General features: G+C 43.1%; 1 protein-coding gene across 2 annotated transcripts in view; it reads right to left on the minus strand.

Moving 5' to 3' along the window:
- Positions 1-8,316, minus strand: part of SLCO3A1 (solute carrier organic anion transporter family member 3A1) — a 132,792-nt gene extending 124,476 nt beyond the window's left edge. Inside the window, exon 1 of one of the 2 annotated variants that reach the window (XM_071754288.1) lies at positions 7,608-8,316. In XM_071754288.1, the coding sequence (XP_071610389.1) occupies positions 7,608-7,793 (186 nt within the window). In that variant the 5' untranslated portion in view covers positions 7,794-8,316. The remainder of the gene's footprint in view (positions 1-7,607) is intronic. The other variant, XM_071754287.1, reaches the window with a different exon arrangement.
- Between the last annotated feature and the right edge of the window lie 9,204 nt (positions 8,317-17,520).

Here is a 17,520-nt window from a genome sequence, read left to right on the forward strand (position 1 = left end):
CTTGAAGTCTTTTTCCACTTCCAGTAAACTTAAGGCATTATGGATTACACAGGTGAACAGCATGGTAAGCATCCTAAAAGTAAATTTAAATATTAAAAATAAGGCAATTCTGGTAATCCTTGCCCAGAAAACTGATCATCAGGGAACATGGAAAAGCAACTGTAATCCCACAGCCCTCACAGCCACTTATCTAAAAGTCACTGGGCCTGCAAACATGCAGAAATCATGCATGCAATGGCTGCAGACCAAAAAGGTAAAGATGTTAAAAAAATCACCCAGAAATCAGCTGGCTGCTTGGTGAGGTGAAAGGACACTATGAAGGGAGAAGCAACAGAGAGGAAAAACAAACCACAGCAAATAAGTAACAATGATGATAAATATTCAAACAAACCTGAACTAAAGATTTTTACTTTTGTACAGCAAGCAGCTATCTAAAATTACTGCGTTCAGGCACTGCTGCAGTGCAAGCCTCAGTAAAAGATCTGCAACTTCAATACATGAGGCACTGAGCAGCAGCAGCAGCAAGAGGGGGCCTGCACCCCTCTCTCCAGTAAGAAAAGTTTAGGTATGGAAAGGCAGAAGCAAACCACATTCAGAATAAGGCTGAGGAAGTTGCTAACTGGAGAGCTCATGAGAACTGATTTTATTTCTGAGGTCTGCCCTAGATTTTCCAAGTGAGGAGGGGCTGAGCCAGTCCTACCTGTGCCATGGGTCTTCACCTCTACATGCTTACAACTGCATCCCCACGCTTAAAATCTGGGAAAAAGGAAGTTCCTTTCCCCTCCATGCTTTGATCCAGCCACTCCAACTGAAACATCTTGGATTCAGGGCTCATCTTACTAAACCTTCCAGAATGCTTCCAATAACAAGGCAAAGTCCTCTCAGCAGCAATGGGAAGAAGTGCCAGACACCCCAGGAACTCCCTTCACAGCTTGTGATTGCTAGGGATGCTACTGATACTGTATGAAGTGTGGCAGCATGAAATCTCTACTGAGTGGAGAGGCTATTTGCCTTGCATGATGGATCAGTGAGACCGAGCAAGTCTAGTGGCTGCTCCAAGGTGACCTGGAGACAGGACTCTTGGGGTTCTAGTCCTGGTTTTGCTGCAGAGTGTAATGAAACCTTGTAAATCAAAACCAGCAGCCCATTTTTTCTATGCAATAGGAAAACCTACTCTCTCTATACTTCACTGGGGTACTTAAAGGAGTTACTACACAAAGTACTATCACGTTTATTTAAAGTTCCTTGGATGATGCTTGAAATATATCACTTTGCAGCTTCATCTGGTGTTGATCAGAATACAAAGCTACACTAATGCATACAAGCTGCAACCTCACCCACGACACAGGGTGCCATTGTCTAATCTTCCTACCTTGAAGGAATAACTAGAGATCAAGGAGTGTACAAGTAAATAAATATTTTAGATTATTACACACAAAGGACAAATTCTTCTTGATGAGTTGCAGAGTAACTCTTCTGAAGCAGAAAAATTTACGCTGCTGTAGGAGAACAGAAGCTGGCTTTTGGTACCTTAAAATATCCTGAAAGGGAAAAGAAAGGGCATGCAACCCAAGAGACACCCATTTTTTGGAAATGGGGAATACCTGCTCTGCCCATCAGAGAAGAAAAGGGATCACAGTTCATCTGAGCCCTCTCTGGGACAGGAGCTACATTAGGATTTAAGGAGTCTTGCTGCAAACTTACTAAGCATGAACAACACAGACCTTCAGGCCAATATATTCTCTGATCTAATTCAAAACCCCTTTAAACCTCAGCTGCATTAATACTGCAGGCCATTAAAACTCAGAGAACTTGTTGTCACACAGGCACATGGCTCATGTTAAAGGGATTTTAGAAGCAAAGCCTGGCCAAAAGAAAGAAGACGTTGGTTTTTACGATGGATCGTAACATTTCCACCAGGCTGCTCTTTCTTTCAGGGCTTACAAATATCATTTGGCCCTTACAGAGAAAAGGAAGAGATGCCAAATTTTCTTCTAAATATAATTTTAAAAATTAAACACTACAATCAATTAATCCATACTCCTAAACATCAAGTGCAATTTGCCTTCAAATTCATTTAACCACAAAGGCATGATGAGGTTTTGACTCCGCAAATGACACACAGTATATAATGTGAGAAACAGTTGTTATGTCTGCATTATTTCATCAATTAGCAGCAAATAAAAAGAAAACTTTAAACCCAAGTATAAACATTATTACTCACAAGCCTACCTGCTACTCAAAATCCCAACCTACACCTGGATCAGAATTTGTTTCTACTATACTTAGCAGCAACATGCCCCACAGCCCAAGGCCCCCAGCACTTTGTGAAGGCATCAGAACCCAGAGTTGGACCTGGTTTCTCCTCCACACTACAGAGACCCAAAAAACATAAAAAGGCTTCCTAGACAAGTATGAATGTAGTCAGAAGAGATAGTTTAGAGTAACTTTCTGAGCAACTCAGCTGCAAAGTAGACAATAATCTCTAATGTGAAAGGCATACTAGAAACAACTTTCCAGAAATAACATTGCCAGCAAAGGTATATTAAGGGAAAATGAACTGTGAACAATAACCAGCCAATGCTTGGCAATCTTCATCCCCACTAAAACATTTATTTTCACTCTATTTTTTTTCCCCTTAAGTACCCCAGCAACAAATAAATTATGAGCATCACAGCTAATTTATTACTCAGCACTGCTAAGGATGGAAAAAAAAAAAGAGCAGCATTTTAAAGCCGATTCTTATTCTAGTAAATGAAACATTTTAATAAAAATTATAATTAATTAAATGGAAGAAATGTTCTTGTAGTTAAGTGACTGGACTGACGCACCTGAAACTGGAATTTCCTTGCTTAGAGAGACCCTTTGCTGCCCATACCTAAGCTATTCAGTTAATAGCTCTGTTGCTATTAACCAAGCAAAAGCTCTATCAATCACTACAGCAACAGAATTAAGCTATTAATCCCTGCCTCAGTTTCCCCACCTGCAGCATTTCTCCCACCCAGTCTACTGAGAATGCAGATACTCAGAGGCAAATTCTATTGTACAGCACCAAGCACAACTGAAAGCTCTGAAGTACTGCAGTACTCCTAGATTAAAACTCCTTTTAATAACATCTAACACACAGACCTCTCCAATGACTTCAGTGAGGGTTTGAACAGGTCTCTGTAACAGGATGCAGCTGCTTTCTGTAACAGGAAAAGGGTGCTGCATTTGTCTCATTTAACACAAGAGGGAAAGGGGCTATGCAACAAAAAGACTTAGAAATACAACAGCCAAATTCTGCTCTTATTCACTCAGTTCCTGGTGTCAATCTCACAGGAGCCTTACTTCTGTTTGTCCCTTGCATGATGATTAACTTCTGTATTTATCTTTGATACATTTTTTTTTCCTGGACATGGCATTTGAAATTTTCACCGGTATCCCCAACATCAGCAGCAATGAAACTGAACTCAGCATTTCATTGCAGCCTGTCTCAGAGACCATATCCACACCATCTCACCTGGCCTCACGTGGTACTACTTTCACTGCAGATACTTTAAGTGGGCTTTTGCAAGCTGCAGTCAGCCACTGCTGCATGGGCAGTGCTGTAGCAGCACTCACCTAGCTCAAAAGTTTTCATTCAGCAAAACAAGGAACAATTTGGCATTCATTCCCACGCAAAAACACCAATGCACCCTCCTTGGGAGGGACCAAGTATTTTCCTTTCCATCTCATGCTCAGGCCAGTCATCCTCTATCACTTGATAAAACACATGAATAGCTGCATTCAAAGCTGCAGCAAACAGAGACATCTCAGTCAAGTTCTGTGAAAACAGCTATCCCAAGCACACCAAATAACTGTTCCTCAACACTTCCCATATGCATGTCCTTTATCCAAAGAAGCCTGTGACTTTGGCAGATGTTGGGTGCTTGCAACTAGGTCAGTTTGAACGAGAGCAAGCCAAGGCTAAGGGCTAGGGAGAGAAAATGAAATTGTGCTCCTGCTCCACAAACTGTGGCTGTCAAACTGAGAGCTCCTCGCCTGCTGCTCCAGCAGTGATTTCACCACGAGCAAGGCAAAGAGGTTTGACTGGCAGAGTGATGAAATGCCTCAGTGGTAAACTGGCAGGAGCACTTGGAACATTAATACCAGTTAAAATATCCCAGAATATAATCCATGTAGGAATTCAGAGGTGGGGGGGGGGGGCTGAAGGAAAGTGTTGCCAAGGTATGTGAATCAGATTTATCAAAACCCTCATCGTTGCACGGCCAGCATGACTGATCACACTGCTGCATTCCCCGGAATAGCACAAGTTTCCGGCTGGAAAACAGAGCTACCAGCCTTTCCCTCCTGGTGCCATCTGCACCAGGAATGCTGGGCTCTTGAATCCACGGACAGGAGAATGCTCCAGGAGAGCAGCCGGGGGTGGAAATCACCTGGGTTTAATAAAGTTGCTGCAAAACCCCCGAGTAACTTCTGCAGCAGGAATGCCTGCAGACTACAAGCAGCGTTTTCCCTGCTCCCACTGCAGTTGCTCGGAAATTCAAGTTTCCAAAAGCACACAGGAAGAATTAGATGAAGCCAAATAAATGCATCAACAAAACCTTATACAAATATGCAAATAACAGGGTGTATTCAGCAGCCCCAGAAATTAAGGCAGTAGCACAGGCTTGCATTTGCATAAACTATGCAGGATATGGCATGAAGTAATTTTGGAACATGTGCATTTTGCAAACAGCAAGCTCAATAATTGACAAATATTTTGGAACAAGACAATGATCAAATACTCCCTTAAAACTTCACATTAAGAACCTCAGAGACACTGTACTAATTAACCATAGACATCCACTGCTGGCATCATGGGATATTTTCATTGCTGAGTTCTGTGGTGGGAAAAGAATTAGACTTTATAGATTTTTATCAGCATTTATTATTTATAAAGCCCTGTTGGCAAGCCAAATGCTTTATGAACAAATAAAAGTGAATGATCTTTGCTTCAATACCACATAATGAACGAATGTCTACTGTGTACACACATTCAAGTGGATGCTGCTGGTTTAATGTGCGGAGAACACAGAAAACACAAGGTTTTACATCTCTAAAAAGAAATAACAATCCCCAGTTCTAAATGTACTGACATGAAAGCCAAGCCCAATGAAAACTGAGCTCTTCAATCATTCCTAAGAAGCCAAAGCCCCTGCCTTGTTTTGTTTAAGAAGCTGAGTTTTTTGCCCTCATGGTCTCCCAGTGCAGAGGAAGGCAGACAAAAACCCGGGAAACCAACTTGTCGCCATATAAGGCAAAAAACATTTTCTCTTCCTGAGTTACAAATAACCAGGAAAAGTCACACATGTGGCCAAGCAAAGCAGAAGTATGAATACAGTACTCTCCTGCTGCTGACAGGCTAAAATTAGGAGTTTATTCAACTGCCCAGAACTACATACCGTGTCTGTCCTCCGCAGCATCTCCCTCTTTGCCTTTTTTCTCTTTGCTCTCTGCTTTGTCTCATCTGTTAATTTGTACCTCAGGGAGCAGTCCAATGTACCACTGCCGAGCCCAACCACCCCAGCTCATCCCAAGAGCCCCAGTAAATGAAAATCTACTTGCAGTTACACCTGGGCAACTCCACAGTGACTCCTGTGAGCTCACCCCCAAGACACCACCCAAGAACCACATGTGGCTCCACCATGAGACACTTGGTCTGTAGAAATTATTAGGTCCTACATGCTTCCCACCAAGCATCTCCATATGACACCTGTAAGCACAGCACACATGCAGAGTTGCTGGAAGCACAGATTTACCCTCTCAAGATAATTCCATGTTTGCATCTGTTCCTTGTATGAAGAGCTGCATGGTGTTTCCAAGGATGGGAGATTCATTATACAGGGAACAGAGGAACACTTGCCCAGTGCAGCTGGGCCACCGCTTATGCATGCTGGGGATTGTTTTGAGTTTAATTTTCTCTTGCATCCCCCTGCCCCCCTCACTGACCAGTTGTCTGTTACTGTTTGTGGATCTGGCTGGCCATGGGGACACGATGTCATGCTGGTCAGGACACAGGAGAGTAGAGACAGCAGTACCTCAGTCAAGTTAACCCCTCAGGAGGGAGTAACGACCCTGGGAACTGTGATTGCAGCAGGTTTCTTTCCTGCATGAGAGGGCAGCAAGTGTGGCACAAAACATGCCATGAGAGTTGGGGAAAACGGGAGAAGAAAGAATAAACTGGTGAGAAGAGACCAGTACAAAGGAGTTAAAGGAAAACTCCATGCTATTACTGCTGATCCTCTGCTCAGACACAGTAGAAAGGTGTGCCTACACACGCTCCTCTAACAGATCTATACATCAACACGCTGGTGCCCACCAGGTGACATCTCTGCATGGACCCTTCCTTGGCCATTACTTTTGCAAAGGATTATCCCATGCTGATTCATGCTGACAGCTCATTTTCCTAGTAGCTCATCAGAAACAACAACCTTACTTAGGAAAAGTGTTACTTGGATAAAAAAAGTACATCCCTGTCTGGCTCCTGCAAATTAAATGGCACCCACCTATATTCACACATGGTCTAAAATGACTTAATTTATCCGAAAAGACGGGATGAAATTTCCTTTGTAATTACAAATACATTCCAAATTAAACTTACATGTTTTATTATATGAGATGACTGCTAATTTCTATTTCATATTAATCGGGAATATTAATTTCCATTTCATATTAATTGGGAATATTAACCATGGTTAGTCTAGCCACATACCTTGAAAAATCGATCACAGTCAGCACAAATCTGCATAAGCAGTTTGAGCTTGAGAGTGAGGAGCAAGTGCTAAATACTGAACACAAGTGCAGAATGCAGAGATCTTATGCATATGGCCTCAAAGAGCCTCAGAGATTATGAATACATTTCTTTTCCATGGAAACTATAATTCTCAAATCCAGCAAGCTATTTTGAGAAATTTAAATCAACTATACACTTAACATCTGCTGGAAGAACACCACTTCATTTTCAAAGGCTGCCTCTCTACTCAAAGGCACAAGCACAGCCCTATGGACATCTTTCCAACTCTTCTACTACAGTTCTGCCGCTGACACCAGACCTCACTACGCCAGCACCAAGTCTTGCGGGGATGCTGTTCTTAACACCACTGCATCACTTCACGGGGACAAGCAAAATTACTAACGCAGGAGGGATAAAGCGTATGCCCCACTAGATTTTCTTGGTATTTAAAAACTGGTTAAGGACGGCATCTGACCCAAGTTACTGGCCAGCTCGGGAACGAGCAGCAGCCACAAGCCAGTCGGCATGCACAGCCGTCCTCCGGGGTTTGGGGAGTCCCTGGGACCGGCTGCAGAAGTTACCGCGGCGCAGTCAAGAGGGACAGCAGAAGGGGAGCTACCCCCCAGCACTGCTGAGTCATTTAAGCCCTGAAACGCCGGACTGGTGTAAAACCCACCGAACGATGGGGGTGAGGGCTGGTGCCCACCGAGCTACCCCGGCTCCCAGAAAACTTCCCCTCCACTTGTCCCGGCGCATTCCGCACCCCCCGCCCGGCAGCGGCCGCCAAGCAGCCCCGCAGCACCGGCTCGGCAGGTAACGCGGGGGGGTTGTGGGGCCAGCTCCCACTCACCAGGTAGGCTCCCACCGTGCCCTGGGCCAGCATCAGGGCACACTCGGACACGAGGAAGAGCTGGATGCTGGAGAAGCAGGAGACCTTCCTCCGCCGCCTCCGCTGCCACGGAGCGCCGGCCCCCGGGAGCTCGCCGCCGCCGCCGCCACCACCACCACCGCCCGCCGAGCCCTGCTTCCCCGGCATCCTCCCGGGCACCGCCGCCGCGGGATGGCGGGCCCCGCGGCTGCTCCGCGCCTTCTTCCTCCTCCTCCTCCTCCTCCTCCTCCCCGGGATGCCAATCACAGCGGCAACCCGTGGCGGCTGCCTCTCCGCCCGCGGGCTGCTGCCATGGCCAGCTCGCCGCCTTCTCCGCCTCCACCTCCTCCTCGCTTCTCTCCTCCCCTCGCCCTGCCGCGCTCCCTCTCTCCGCCAGCCCGGCGCAGGCCGGATCCGCACACCAGCCCGCCGAAGGGCGGAGGAACGCGCGGGGCTGACGCCGGCGGAACGTCCGCGGAGGGCGGGAGGGGGGCGGCCCCGTCCCGGGATCCGGCGGGGCGGTGCGGTCGGAGCTTATCGGAACCCCCGCCCCCAGCTGCCCCCTGGGCCGGCTCCTCCGGTGCGGGGCTGCAAACGAAGGGAAGGGAGTGGAGAGGGCTCGTAGTTGAAGTTTCTCACCAGGGTGAGGGCGAGCTGTCCCCAAACAGACCCGGCCTGTATCTCCTCCAGGGCATCCTCCGGCTTGGGTGCCCTGATTTCATACTCCTGCAACTGTTCCTTCCTGGAGGGTGAAGGGAGGATGGATAAAAATTGTGTGTTTAAGACGAATAAACGGCGATAGGTGCCATGCCTCGCCGCTGCCTCTTGGTCGAGCTTCTTTCTGCTCCTGTTCCTTGTCCTCAGGCACATGTCTCACGATGATGCCTTTTGTTGTCAATCCCACCTGGAGTTTCAATTTCAAGAGATATCTTCTTTTAAAAACCACTGATCATCACTGCTACTATTACATATCACATTCCTTGTTGGCGCGATAGCAAAACCTGATCTGCTTTGCTCGGGACTTTTCCAGTTCATTGCTGGGTCCACACTGCGTGCTGTTGCCTTTCTTCCATTACTGAGCTTCCAGCTAAGTGGAAGTTTAGGTATTTCATCCATTTAGTACTGGGATGTCCATAGCCTTCAGAAGGAACAGTTTTCTGTGGAAACGGAGTCTTTGTTTTCCAAAAAAATGTTCGTAAATTTAATCCTAAATTTAATTTTCAAAGGTGGTTGGTTGAGGCTTCAAAACTCATCTATACCCAGGAAGATGCCTGTGAAAAGGGAACTTTAAGAACTTTGTAATTTTTCAGTGCTTAAGCCAGTCATTACCAGTTGCACCAGGAAATCAAAAGAGCTGAAAATTTAAACAAACTTTTTTCTCTCCCAACTCCCTTTTTAAAGTTTCTCCTCCCAAAATACTATCATTGTTTGGGAGCCATCCATTTTAGCCTTCTTTTATCTGACTACCTTTAATAAATATGATGCTGGGTTTCCACCTGGCTTGATGAGTCTTTACAAAGCCCAGCTGATGCACATTTGCCCAGCTTAATTGCAGAACATTGCTGGAAAGAAATTAAGGAAACCTGGCAGACTCAGTTGTTGCCCTTTGCACATCAACTGCCAGCAGCTGCCTCCCTACTGAACTTTGTCTCGCTACAGCTTTTCCAGTAAGTCTGAGCCCTATGGAAAGGTTTCAATAGTCCCATGTAGCCCAGGAACATGGTCTCCAACCTTGATGGCCTGAGGCAGCGTTATCAAACAATTAGTGGGGATAACAAGCTGGTGCTTGCAGCTGAGTGGTCTTAATTTAATAAGATACCTATCAGGCTTTCAGATATTGTGTGCCTCACAAGATGCGCATTAGAAGCTACCTGGGGCCTCAGATGCCAAGGTTTTTGCATGAGGTCAAGAAAAACTGGATGATCCATACAGGGTTCTGCCAGGTCCTAAGGTGTTTGTTTTCAATCCAGAGAAAACTGGTTCTTCCACTAAAACAACAACAAAAAAAGCTCACTTTCTGGGAATCGTTTTAGACCACAAAAGTATTCATCTCCTTCATAACATGTTTATTTAGGGGCCTCTGCTATAAACATTCTGAAGTTAGAAAGCTAGAAAGGTTTCTGCCTCTGGATGGGTAGGAAGGCAAAATAATTCAATTAGTATGGCTAGACAGATGCTTTGCTCCAGGTGGGTGCTCTGATGCATTATAAACAGGATGGACAATTGAACTGGCTTTTCAATAAGTGGAAATAGAGGGGTGTCTCTTAAAACACATGAGCTTGTAGAATTACGGCAGAGGAAGTCTTAAAATTTCCTAGGGAAATAAAAACACAAAACAAAACAACATAACCAACCAACCAAACAACAAAAAAAAACAACCAACCCCAAAACAAAAACAATAAAACAACAAACCAAACCAAAACATTTTGGGGGCATGTTGGTCTTTCCAGTCATCTTTTGCCTGCTCTAAGTTAGGTGCTGAAAGACTAAAACTCTGAAATGTCATGTAACTCACCAAGTGTATTTCTGGAGACCCAAGTAAAATTATGCCCAAGTTATGGGCATATATATATGGGCATATATATATATTTATATATCTATATCTATATATATATATAGTATATGCAAGTGCCATCCCATGTTTTGGCCACATCTTTGACATTCTGGTGAAAGAGGTTGTCCAGGCTGAAGAAGCAGATACACTCCTTCTCTGTTAAAAGGAAAACAGCTGCTTGGGAAATTTGACTCTGATACTAATTATCTGAAACATCTGGTTAGTTGGTTACTTTATTGCAGAATACAATTATCAGTTTCTGTCCCAAAGAGAAAGAATGCCTGGATTTTTTTTTTCTCTTTATGTTGTATATTTGCACTTGCTTCCCTTAAAAAAAAAATTGTTCAGGTTTGTGTTGCTGAGAGAAAAATGAGGGTCTGGCACTTCCACTCAAATACACCAGCAGAGCTGAGTTTACTTTCTGCTATCTTTCAACTTACTACATTTCTGAGATGTCTTAGGAGAGTGTTTTGGTTATGGTCAAGTGACCTTTTGGTATTGGATAGTTAATTATTTTTATACCCAGACAGCTTTTCTGGTCTAAATCGACCCAGCTTTAACTAACGTGTGGAATACTAATGTGCTTGGATTATTAGCCTAGAATAAAAAAGGACTTCATAGGTGGAATATTCCCTTTGCTTCAGGGCTGGGTAGTTCTGCCAGCAAAATTCTCAGCTATTTCCCCAACTGAAGCAAGAATTAGCAGCAATAATTTGTATGAAATTTCTTGCAGATACATTGACAGATTTTTCTAAACACTTGAACATTCATAGCTGGGAGGCAACATGCTGCCATAGATAAAGTTGGATACTACAACCTTTCACAAGTCAGCTCCCCCCAAGAAAGTCTTAACTCCATCTTGTCTGCTGAACATCTCCTTGTTGAGTACCTGCAGGCTTCTGTCATCATTCACCTTGGATAACCGTAGCAGACAGTTTTCTTTATCTGTCATAATCCTAGAACAATTTTTGCTTTAGTTCATTTTTTCTTCCTGGTTGTGGTTAATCTTACAGAAAATAAGCTGTATAGTTATATGTTTGGATATTAGAGAGAGAGAACTTTTTTTTCATCCGTTTCTAGAATGGGGTTTAGAGCTCGCATGGAAGAAGAACTGCGGGAAGATGAGGACCTTAGTGAAACACTCAACTGATACCTTACATCTCAAGGGGCAAAAGTACAAACTGAAAAAGAAAATTGAAGCTTAGCCATCAGCAGTGTTGGTAACAGGAGGAGAAACAGTAAAGGATGATTTTCATTAAGCTGAGCTGGTGGAAGCCTCTTTTGCGAAATGTGCCAAGGCAAGCAGCTGATCTCTATCATTAGGCATCTCTACAGTTGGCATTGGAACTGTATTCCCAAACCTTCCCAACATATTTTAAATTCCAGGGAGCTAATGTGTGCCTCTCCCAGTACAGCCCCACTGGAGCAGTGATGGGCAACCTGTGTCCCTATTCCTGCTGAGGATGTAGCAGAGAAAAACAAGGACAGGTGCTAAGAAAGGTGATGGTGTCACAAGAGACATATTGGTTGTGTAGTTTATATTAAAAAATAAAACCAAACAAATGAAAAAAATAAACCAACAACAAGAAAAGCAGCGCTGCAACCATAACTATTATTTCATGAGAATTGATCTGGGTATTTTCTACTGAGTGACTCTGTATTTCCTTGCCCCCCTTTACACCACTGTAGGTCAGGAGCAGCAGTTAGATAGTACCCAAGTGTCTACATCCTCACCCTTCCCTATGGCTATAGTTTTATGACAGGTGTTTGTGCAGCACAGGGCTTGGGTTCCTCTCCTGCCCTGTGGCCCTGGTTGCCAGCTGCAAAGCACTGTTCATCAGGCATAATTGCAAGAGTGACTGAGGAACAGCATCTTGAGAGCCACCTTCAGGGCATGCTTGCTTCAGTATGCCATGTCTCCTTCTGTACCTTCAGCTGGCAGATACATTCATCTGGCTGCAAGGATGTCACAGCACTGCATTAGGGACTGGAAAATAATATTCCTGAGAGGCTGGCATTCTAGTCTATTTTGAATTACACCAGTGAAGTTGAAAACCAGGCACAGCTGTCTCAGATACCACTCTCAGAATACACCCATTTGGGTTTCTTTCCAGGACAGTGCAGCCATGTTGAGGCCAGTTTTCATTTACTTCGAGCCATTTGGAAGCAAGAAAAGCTCACCTGCTGCCAAAATGGATTTGCATGTAGCATAAATCATATCCCCTCGGCACCAAATCTGCACCCCTGGCTGGTCCTACTTGGTGCATTTGTCTGAAACAAGGCTTACATATTAAGAAAATGAGGAATAACTTCAGATATGTTCAGAGAGCAAGGACGAACACATAAATCAATTAGAAATCCCAGGAGCCGAGCTGAGAGGCTTTTCCTTGGCATGGCTTTGAAATTCTGGTTTGTGATTCTCTGGTGCAAAACCCCACAGATCTGCTGGTCCAGGAGGGAGGTGAAAGGAAAGGCTTTTAATTATCTACCAGTCTAGAATGGGGGTATAAACATCAGCCAAGGGTGTACCCGGAGGGTTCAGATCAGGACAGCTTGTGGATATACCAGCAGCTGTCATCTCCACGCTACCACTATGCTAACAGTTTTAATGCCATTTCTTTCTATAAACATTTCTGACTTTACTGCCTTGATATTTTGAATTCTGTTGGAGACTTGGTCTCATTAAAAAGACATTTCCTTCAGAGTAGCTGATTAGATATCTGGTCCTTCCCCCGGGTGATAAAAGGCTGAAGAACACCTCACTGAAGCTCAGAATTGCAGAAAAAAAAGATGTATTAATTTAAAAAGAAGTGCAGATTCACACTGAAATCTCTACTAAAACAGTGAAAAAAGAAAGGGGATTCTTAAGTGCAAAAATTGGATGACTGCAGTCTCACATTGCATAAAAGTGGCTCCTAACCTCTAATTATGGTTTTTCGAAATAAATGACTGGGATCTGAAGGCAGCTGAGTAATCTCTAATGCCATGGACTTCATGAGACCTGAGGGCATGCAATACTTTTACAAGGAGAACTAAGCACCTGGCAAGATCCTAGTCTAAATGCAGATCAGAAGGGCTTTTGAGTAAAACCAATGTAGTTTAGTAAACACAGCATAATTGTGGAGTATCTGCAAATATTGACATCAGCCTAATGCCTCATTTAGTAGGGAAGTTAATTTGCAGAATCAGAAAATGAAAAGCAAATTACTGGACAATAAACTAGCAGTTTCCTGGCTGTTAATCAGCATCTCATAAAGCAACAATCGTCCAAACTGTAAGTCAATATGCAATAAAAAGATTTAATTTCTTTATTGAAAGGATGAGACCCTGAAACTCTAGTCCTATAAGGTAATTCTGTTTAGTCAATCAAAAATTAAAAGACAAATGTCACCTGTTTGTATTTTACAAATTGATGTGCATTTATGAAACAACTAAGATATGGGTGGTAGGAACAACTTAGTACAAATGTTCTGTGTTCCTGCAACTGTCATACTCTGGAAAATATTCTTGGACAGACTCATCCATGGCTGCTGATGCAGCAGAAGGCAATGTTCCCTGGAGTCAGTAAGAATTTGTTTTCCAGGTGGTGGGGTAGTACAAAGAGTGATGGTGTCATCTTTTGTGTAGGAAGTCACAGCAAGCTCTCACACAATCTCAGCTGCCAGTGAAACACGGACACTTCTGCCAAACTCTGAGCATTGGCCAGCCCAAAATTAATTCCTGGGATTTCATTTGGACCCCTTACTTGGGCTTTTTGTCTGTTAGCTGGACAGAATTAGGTTCTTTCTATGGGCTTCTACTCTGTAAGTGGCTTCCTTTAATAGCAAAATGCAGCAGAGCTTTTATTAGGAAGGTTTGTGAAGTGCTTTGGACCAAGGGCTCTATAAGCACTTTGTAAACAAGTGGAGTTCCAGCCAGACACAGAACAGTTATGTCCTGATGCTTGTTGCTAGATAATCATTTGATGAGCCCAATACTTTAAATCAAACTCTCTCATTAATAAGGAAATTGTTCACAGATATACTCAATGGCATCTTGAAATGTGCCATGGGGGCACAGACTGACTTCCCAATGAGTCTCCATGACTCTATTTTCTGTGGCTCTTGCACTTTTGCATGAAGTCTTTCAATCTGCCATCCATGATTGCTTTATTCAACACAGTCGTCATTTTTTCCCTAGATCCTATGTGCAGCTTGTATGTGTCTCATGAGACTAGTTCCTGGGTTTATTGAAATTACTGGTGTATCTCTTTGCAGAATAGCTTTTATGAGCATCTCTGAGCTAGTAAAATCCTGGCTTTGCTGGTTTAGCTGGATCTTCCCAATGGAAGTGACTTTCCTATGTGATTTTCTGGTGAATTTGTAACACAAGAGTCTCTGTACTACATGTTGCAAATCAAAGAGCTGCTGTATGCCACTGTGGAGGGTGTTACTTCTGTCAAGATAAGGTAAAGGTGTTCATAGGACAGTCTGAAACTAGATACTGGGCAGATGACAGTTGAAATAGTGTCCTGTGTTATTAATGAAAAAGTCAAAACAATCAGCAGACACAAAGTAGGACCAGTCAGAAAAGGAAGGAACTCCACTGGCAGTGCTGGGGTGTTTGGTGGTAGCTCCTCAAAACCAAACCAGCTCCCATCAGCCAGCCCTTTCATTGCCTCTGATTTAGTCAGAACTGAATTCTTGCACTCCTTAAGCTGATGCATGAACCCACTTCAATTAAATAGCTGCTTCTTTGCAGCAGTATCATTGGGTGTTACCTTATATACTTATGTAATTTCAGTTGAGCCAGCTTGATGTAAAAGAGCACCTTTTTGTCACCTTAGCTATACCAATGCCTTCACGTACCATAAGGTCACAATCTTTCTGACTGGACATAGATCCCTGAGTTGAATAGTAATCTTTTGGATTCATATTAACAAGCAAAATGTGCTTTTGAAAACTGCAGCAATATGTGTGTAAAGTAAACATTTTTGCCAAAATTAGATGTTTTTCTTCTGCTGTGTACTCTGAGAGCCTGTAATAATTGACTTTCAGCATTCTTGATAGCCTTTGGTCCTCAGTTTGTACATAGGTTGAGGGAAGCAAGTAGGATGCCAAGAAAGGAGTTGGATTTTTTTTAACTTATTCTGCAAAACCACTGGTAAATCCTTACTGCACTTTACTGGCTCAGCTTTTGAGTTTAACAGGATCCCTGGCTCTGTGGAAAGCATCTATACCTATAGCATCCCATTGTAGTAGATACAGCCTGATTATACTAAGTGGCATTTAAGTCAAAGGGATAAACACTTAAACCAAGTATGAGGGGAACCTGGGCTGCACTGCAGACCTGGCTGCATTCTTCCCATGGCTCTGTAGGCAACCTGTGTCCTGTACATGAGTCTTGCTGCATCTTTTTGATCCTTGCAGCTCTAGCAGTAGGAACTTCTTTGTGAAGGATCCTTCCAGTGCTTGGTATGAAGGAGTCCAGTATCTCTGAAGTAATGATAAAAATGCAGGGTGGAGGAATGCAGGGGAGAAGGGAGTTGTTGACCTCAGTGGAACTAAGATAAGTCAGTGGAAGATAAAGAGAATTCACTTGCTCTTGGACTGACCTCCAGTATGAAAAGAGGGGAACAAAATGAAAAGTCAAAGAATGAAAACAAGTTTGTGAGGCAGCAAAGAATTCCTCTACTTGACCTTGAAATAAGCAAAGCCATAAGGGGAAAAAAATACCCAACTCATTTACTTTCTGTAAAGGTAACAGAACCCACATTTTTGTTGCTGTAACAGAACAAGAGTCCCATGACTCACCCCCCCCCCTGCTGCTCTCAAAAAGGCAGTGTTGGGATTGGAAGGTTTTATTAAAAGAGAATTGTGATCTTGTTATCTTGATGCTTCTGAAACACTACCTCATCTAATGTTAATTCCAGAGCATTTATTGAGAATGGAGAAAATGGAGCAAAATGAAGATCAGCAACAAGGAGAGAAGAAGCTTGACAGGTTCTTAACAAGGTCATATTCCTGCTCTACTTTTCATTGTTACTTCAGAAAGAAAATAATTGGGTTACAGGAAATATCCTGAAAGCTCTCACATGAATGTTTGCATCTTAGGTAGAGTGACCTGCGGCTAAGCACAGTTTTCATTGAGAAAAAGCCACAGTTTCTATCTCCTACATTTTCCAAGTATGAAGAGCCAAGAATGCCATTCTGCTAATGCTGAGGGTGCAGCAGTAAAGGTTTAGGCGTTAATCATTATTTCACAGCAGAAAACAGCATGGATAGTTAAAATAAAATAATAAATAGGAGTAAAAGTTAACTAATATCTCATATTCCACTTAAGTTTCCCTCCTCTCTAGACTGGGACAATATGGGACACCAAGGGATGGGATTCAGCCCCACACACACTAACGCTGTTCATTTTTCCAGAGAACACGATATACACTTACACAAGAAAGTTACAGGCAGCACTGGAAGAATTTACTTTGAGGCATTGTTTTGGGAGATAGTCCCCTGAGCTCACTGGGTTTTGATGCCATAAAGCCACAACAACCAATATTGTCACTGTGAGGATGGGAATTGTACCTCTTTGCCACTCTAGCTCTTGTATTGTCCTGCAATTTCTTCCTCTGTTCTGCCTGAGGGATGTTTGACTAACAACAGCCATGTGTACATAGCATCCAATATCAATCTTTGGACCTATAACTGAGCTTCATTTCTGACTTTGAAAGTCTTTTTTTTTCTGGAAACATCCTGTCAGTTACCAAGGATATGTTTTTTGGCTGCATAATTAGGATGAAGGACAGTTGTTTCTGTATACTGTAATATAAAAATCTCCTTGTAAATCAATCATAAATGTCTCTTCAGTGATTTATCACTGGTATGTGGAAGCTGAGAGGTGGCTTGGAATGCAGATTTTGTTATAAATTATTTCCTTGAATTTTTGTCCTAAATTCAATCATTTACTATTATTAATAGTCTGCACATATAACATTGGAGCAAAATGGAGTACAACATCTTAAGACAACCAGGGCAAATAGAAAATAGAAATAGAAAACTTTCTTACATAACTTCCTCCATGTGGACCTATATCATCAATCATTTGACAAGGAGAAGGCTCTTGATTCTTTCTTCTGCTGGCAGCAAGGAAAAAAAATGCAAATCTGGAACAGAGCACTGAAGGTGTACATCTGCTAAGGGGGTGAGAATCAAGGTCTTAAAAAGAGAAAAGACTTTGATAATATTCATCTTTTTTGACTTACATAAACTGCAGCAAGGCTGAACTGATCCACTGTGACTCCAGTTGTAGAGGTACCACTCTCCTGAGTAAAAAGTCTGAGTCTACACTGCCCTCTATGTGGAT

This window comes from Heliangelus exortis, chromosome 11, assembly GCF_036169615.1.
Source record: "Heliangelus exortis chromosome 11, bHelExo1.hap1, whole genome shotgun sequence".
Lineage (NCBI taxonomy): Eukaryota > Metazoa > Chordata > Aves > Apodiformes > Trochilidae > Heliangelus > Heliangelus exortis.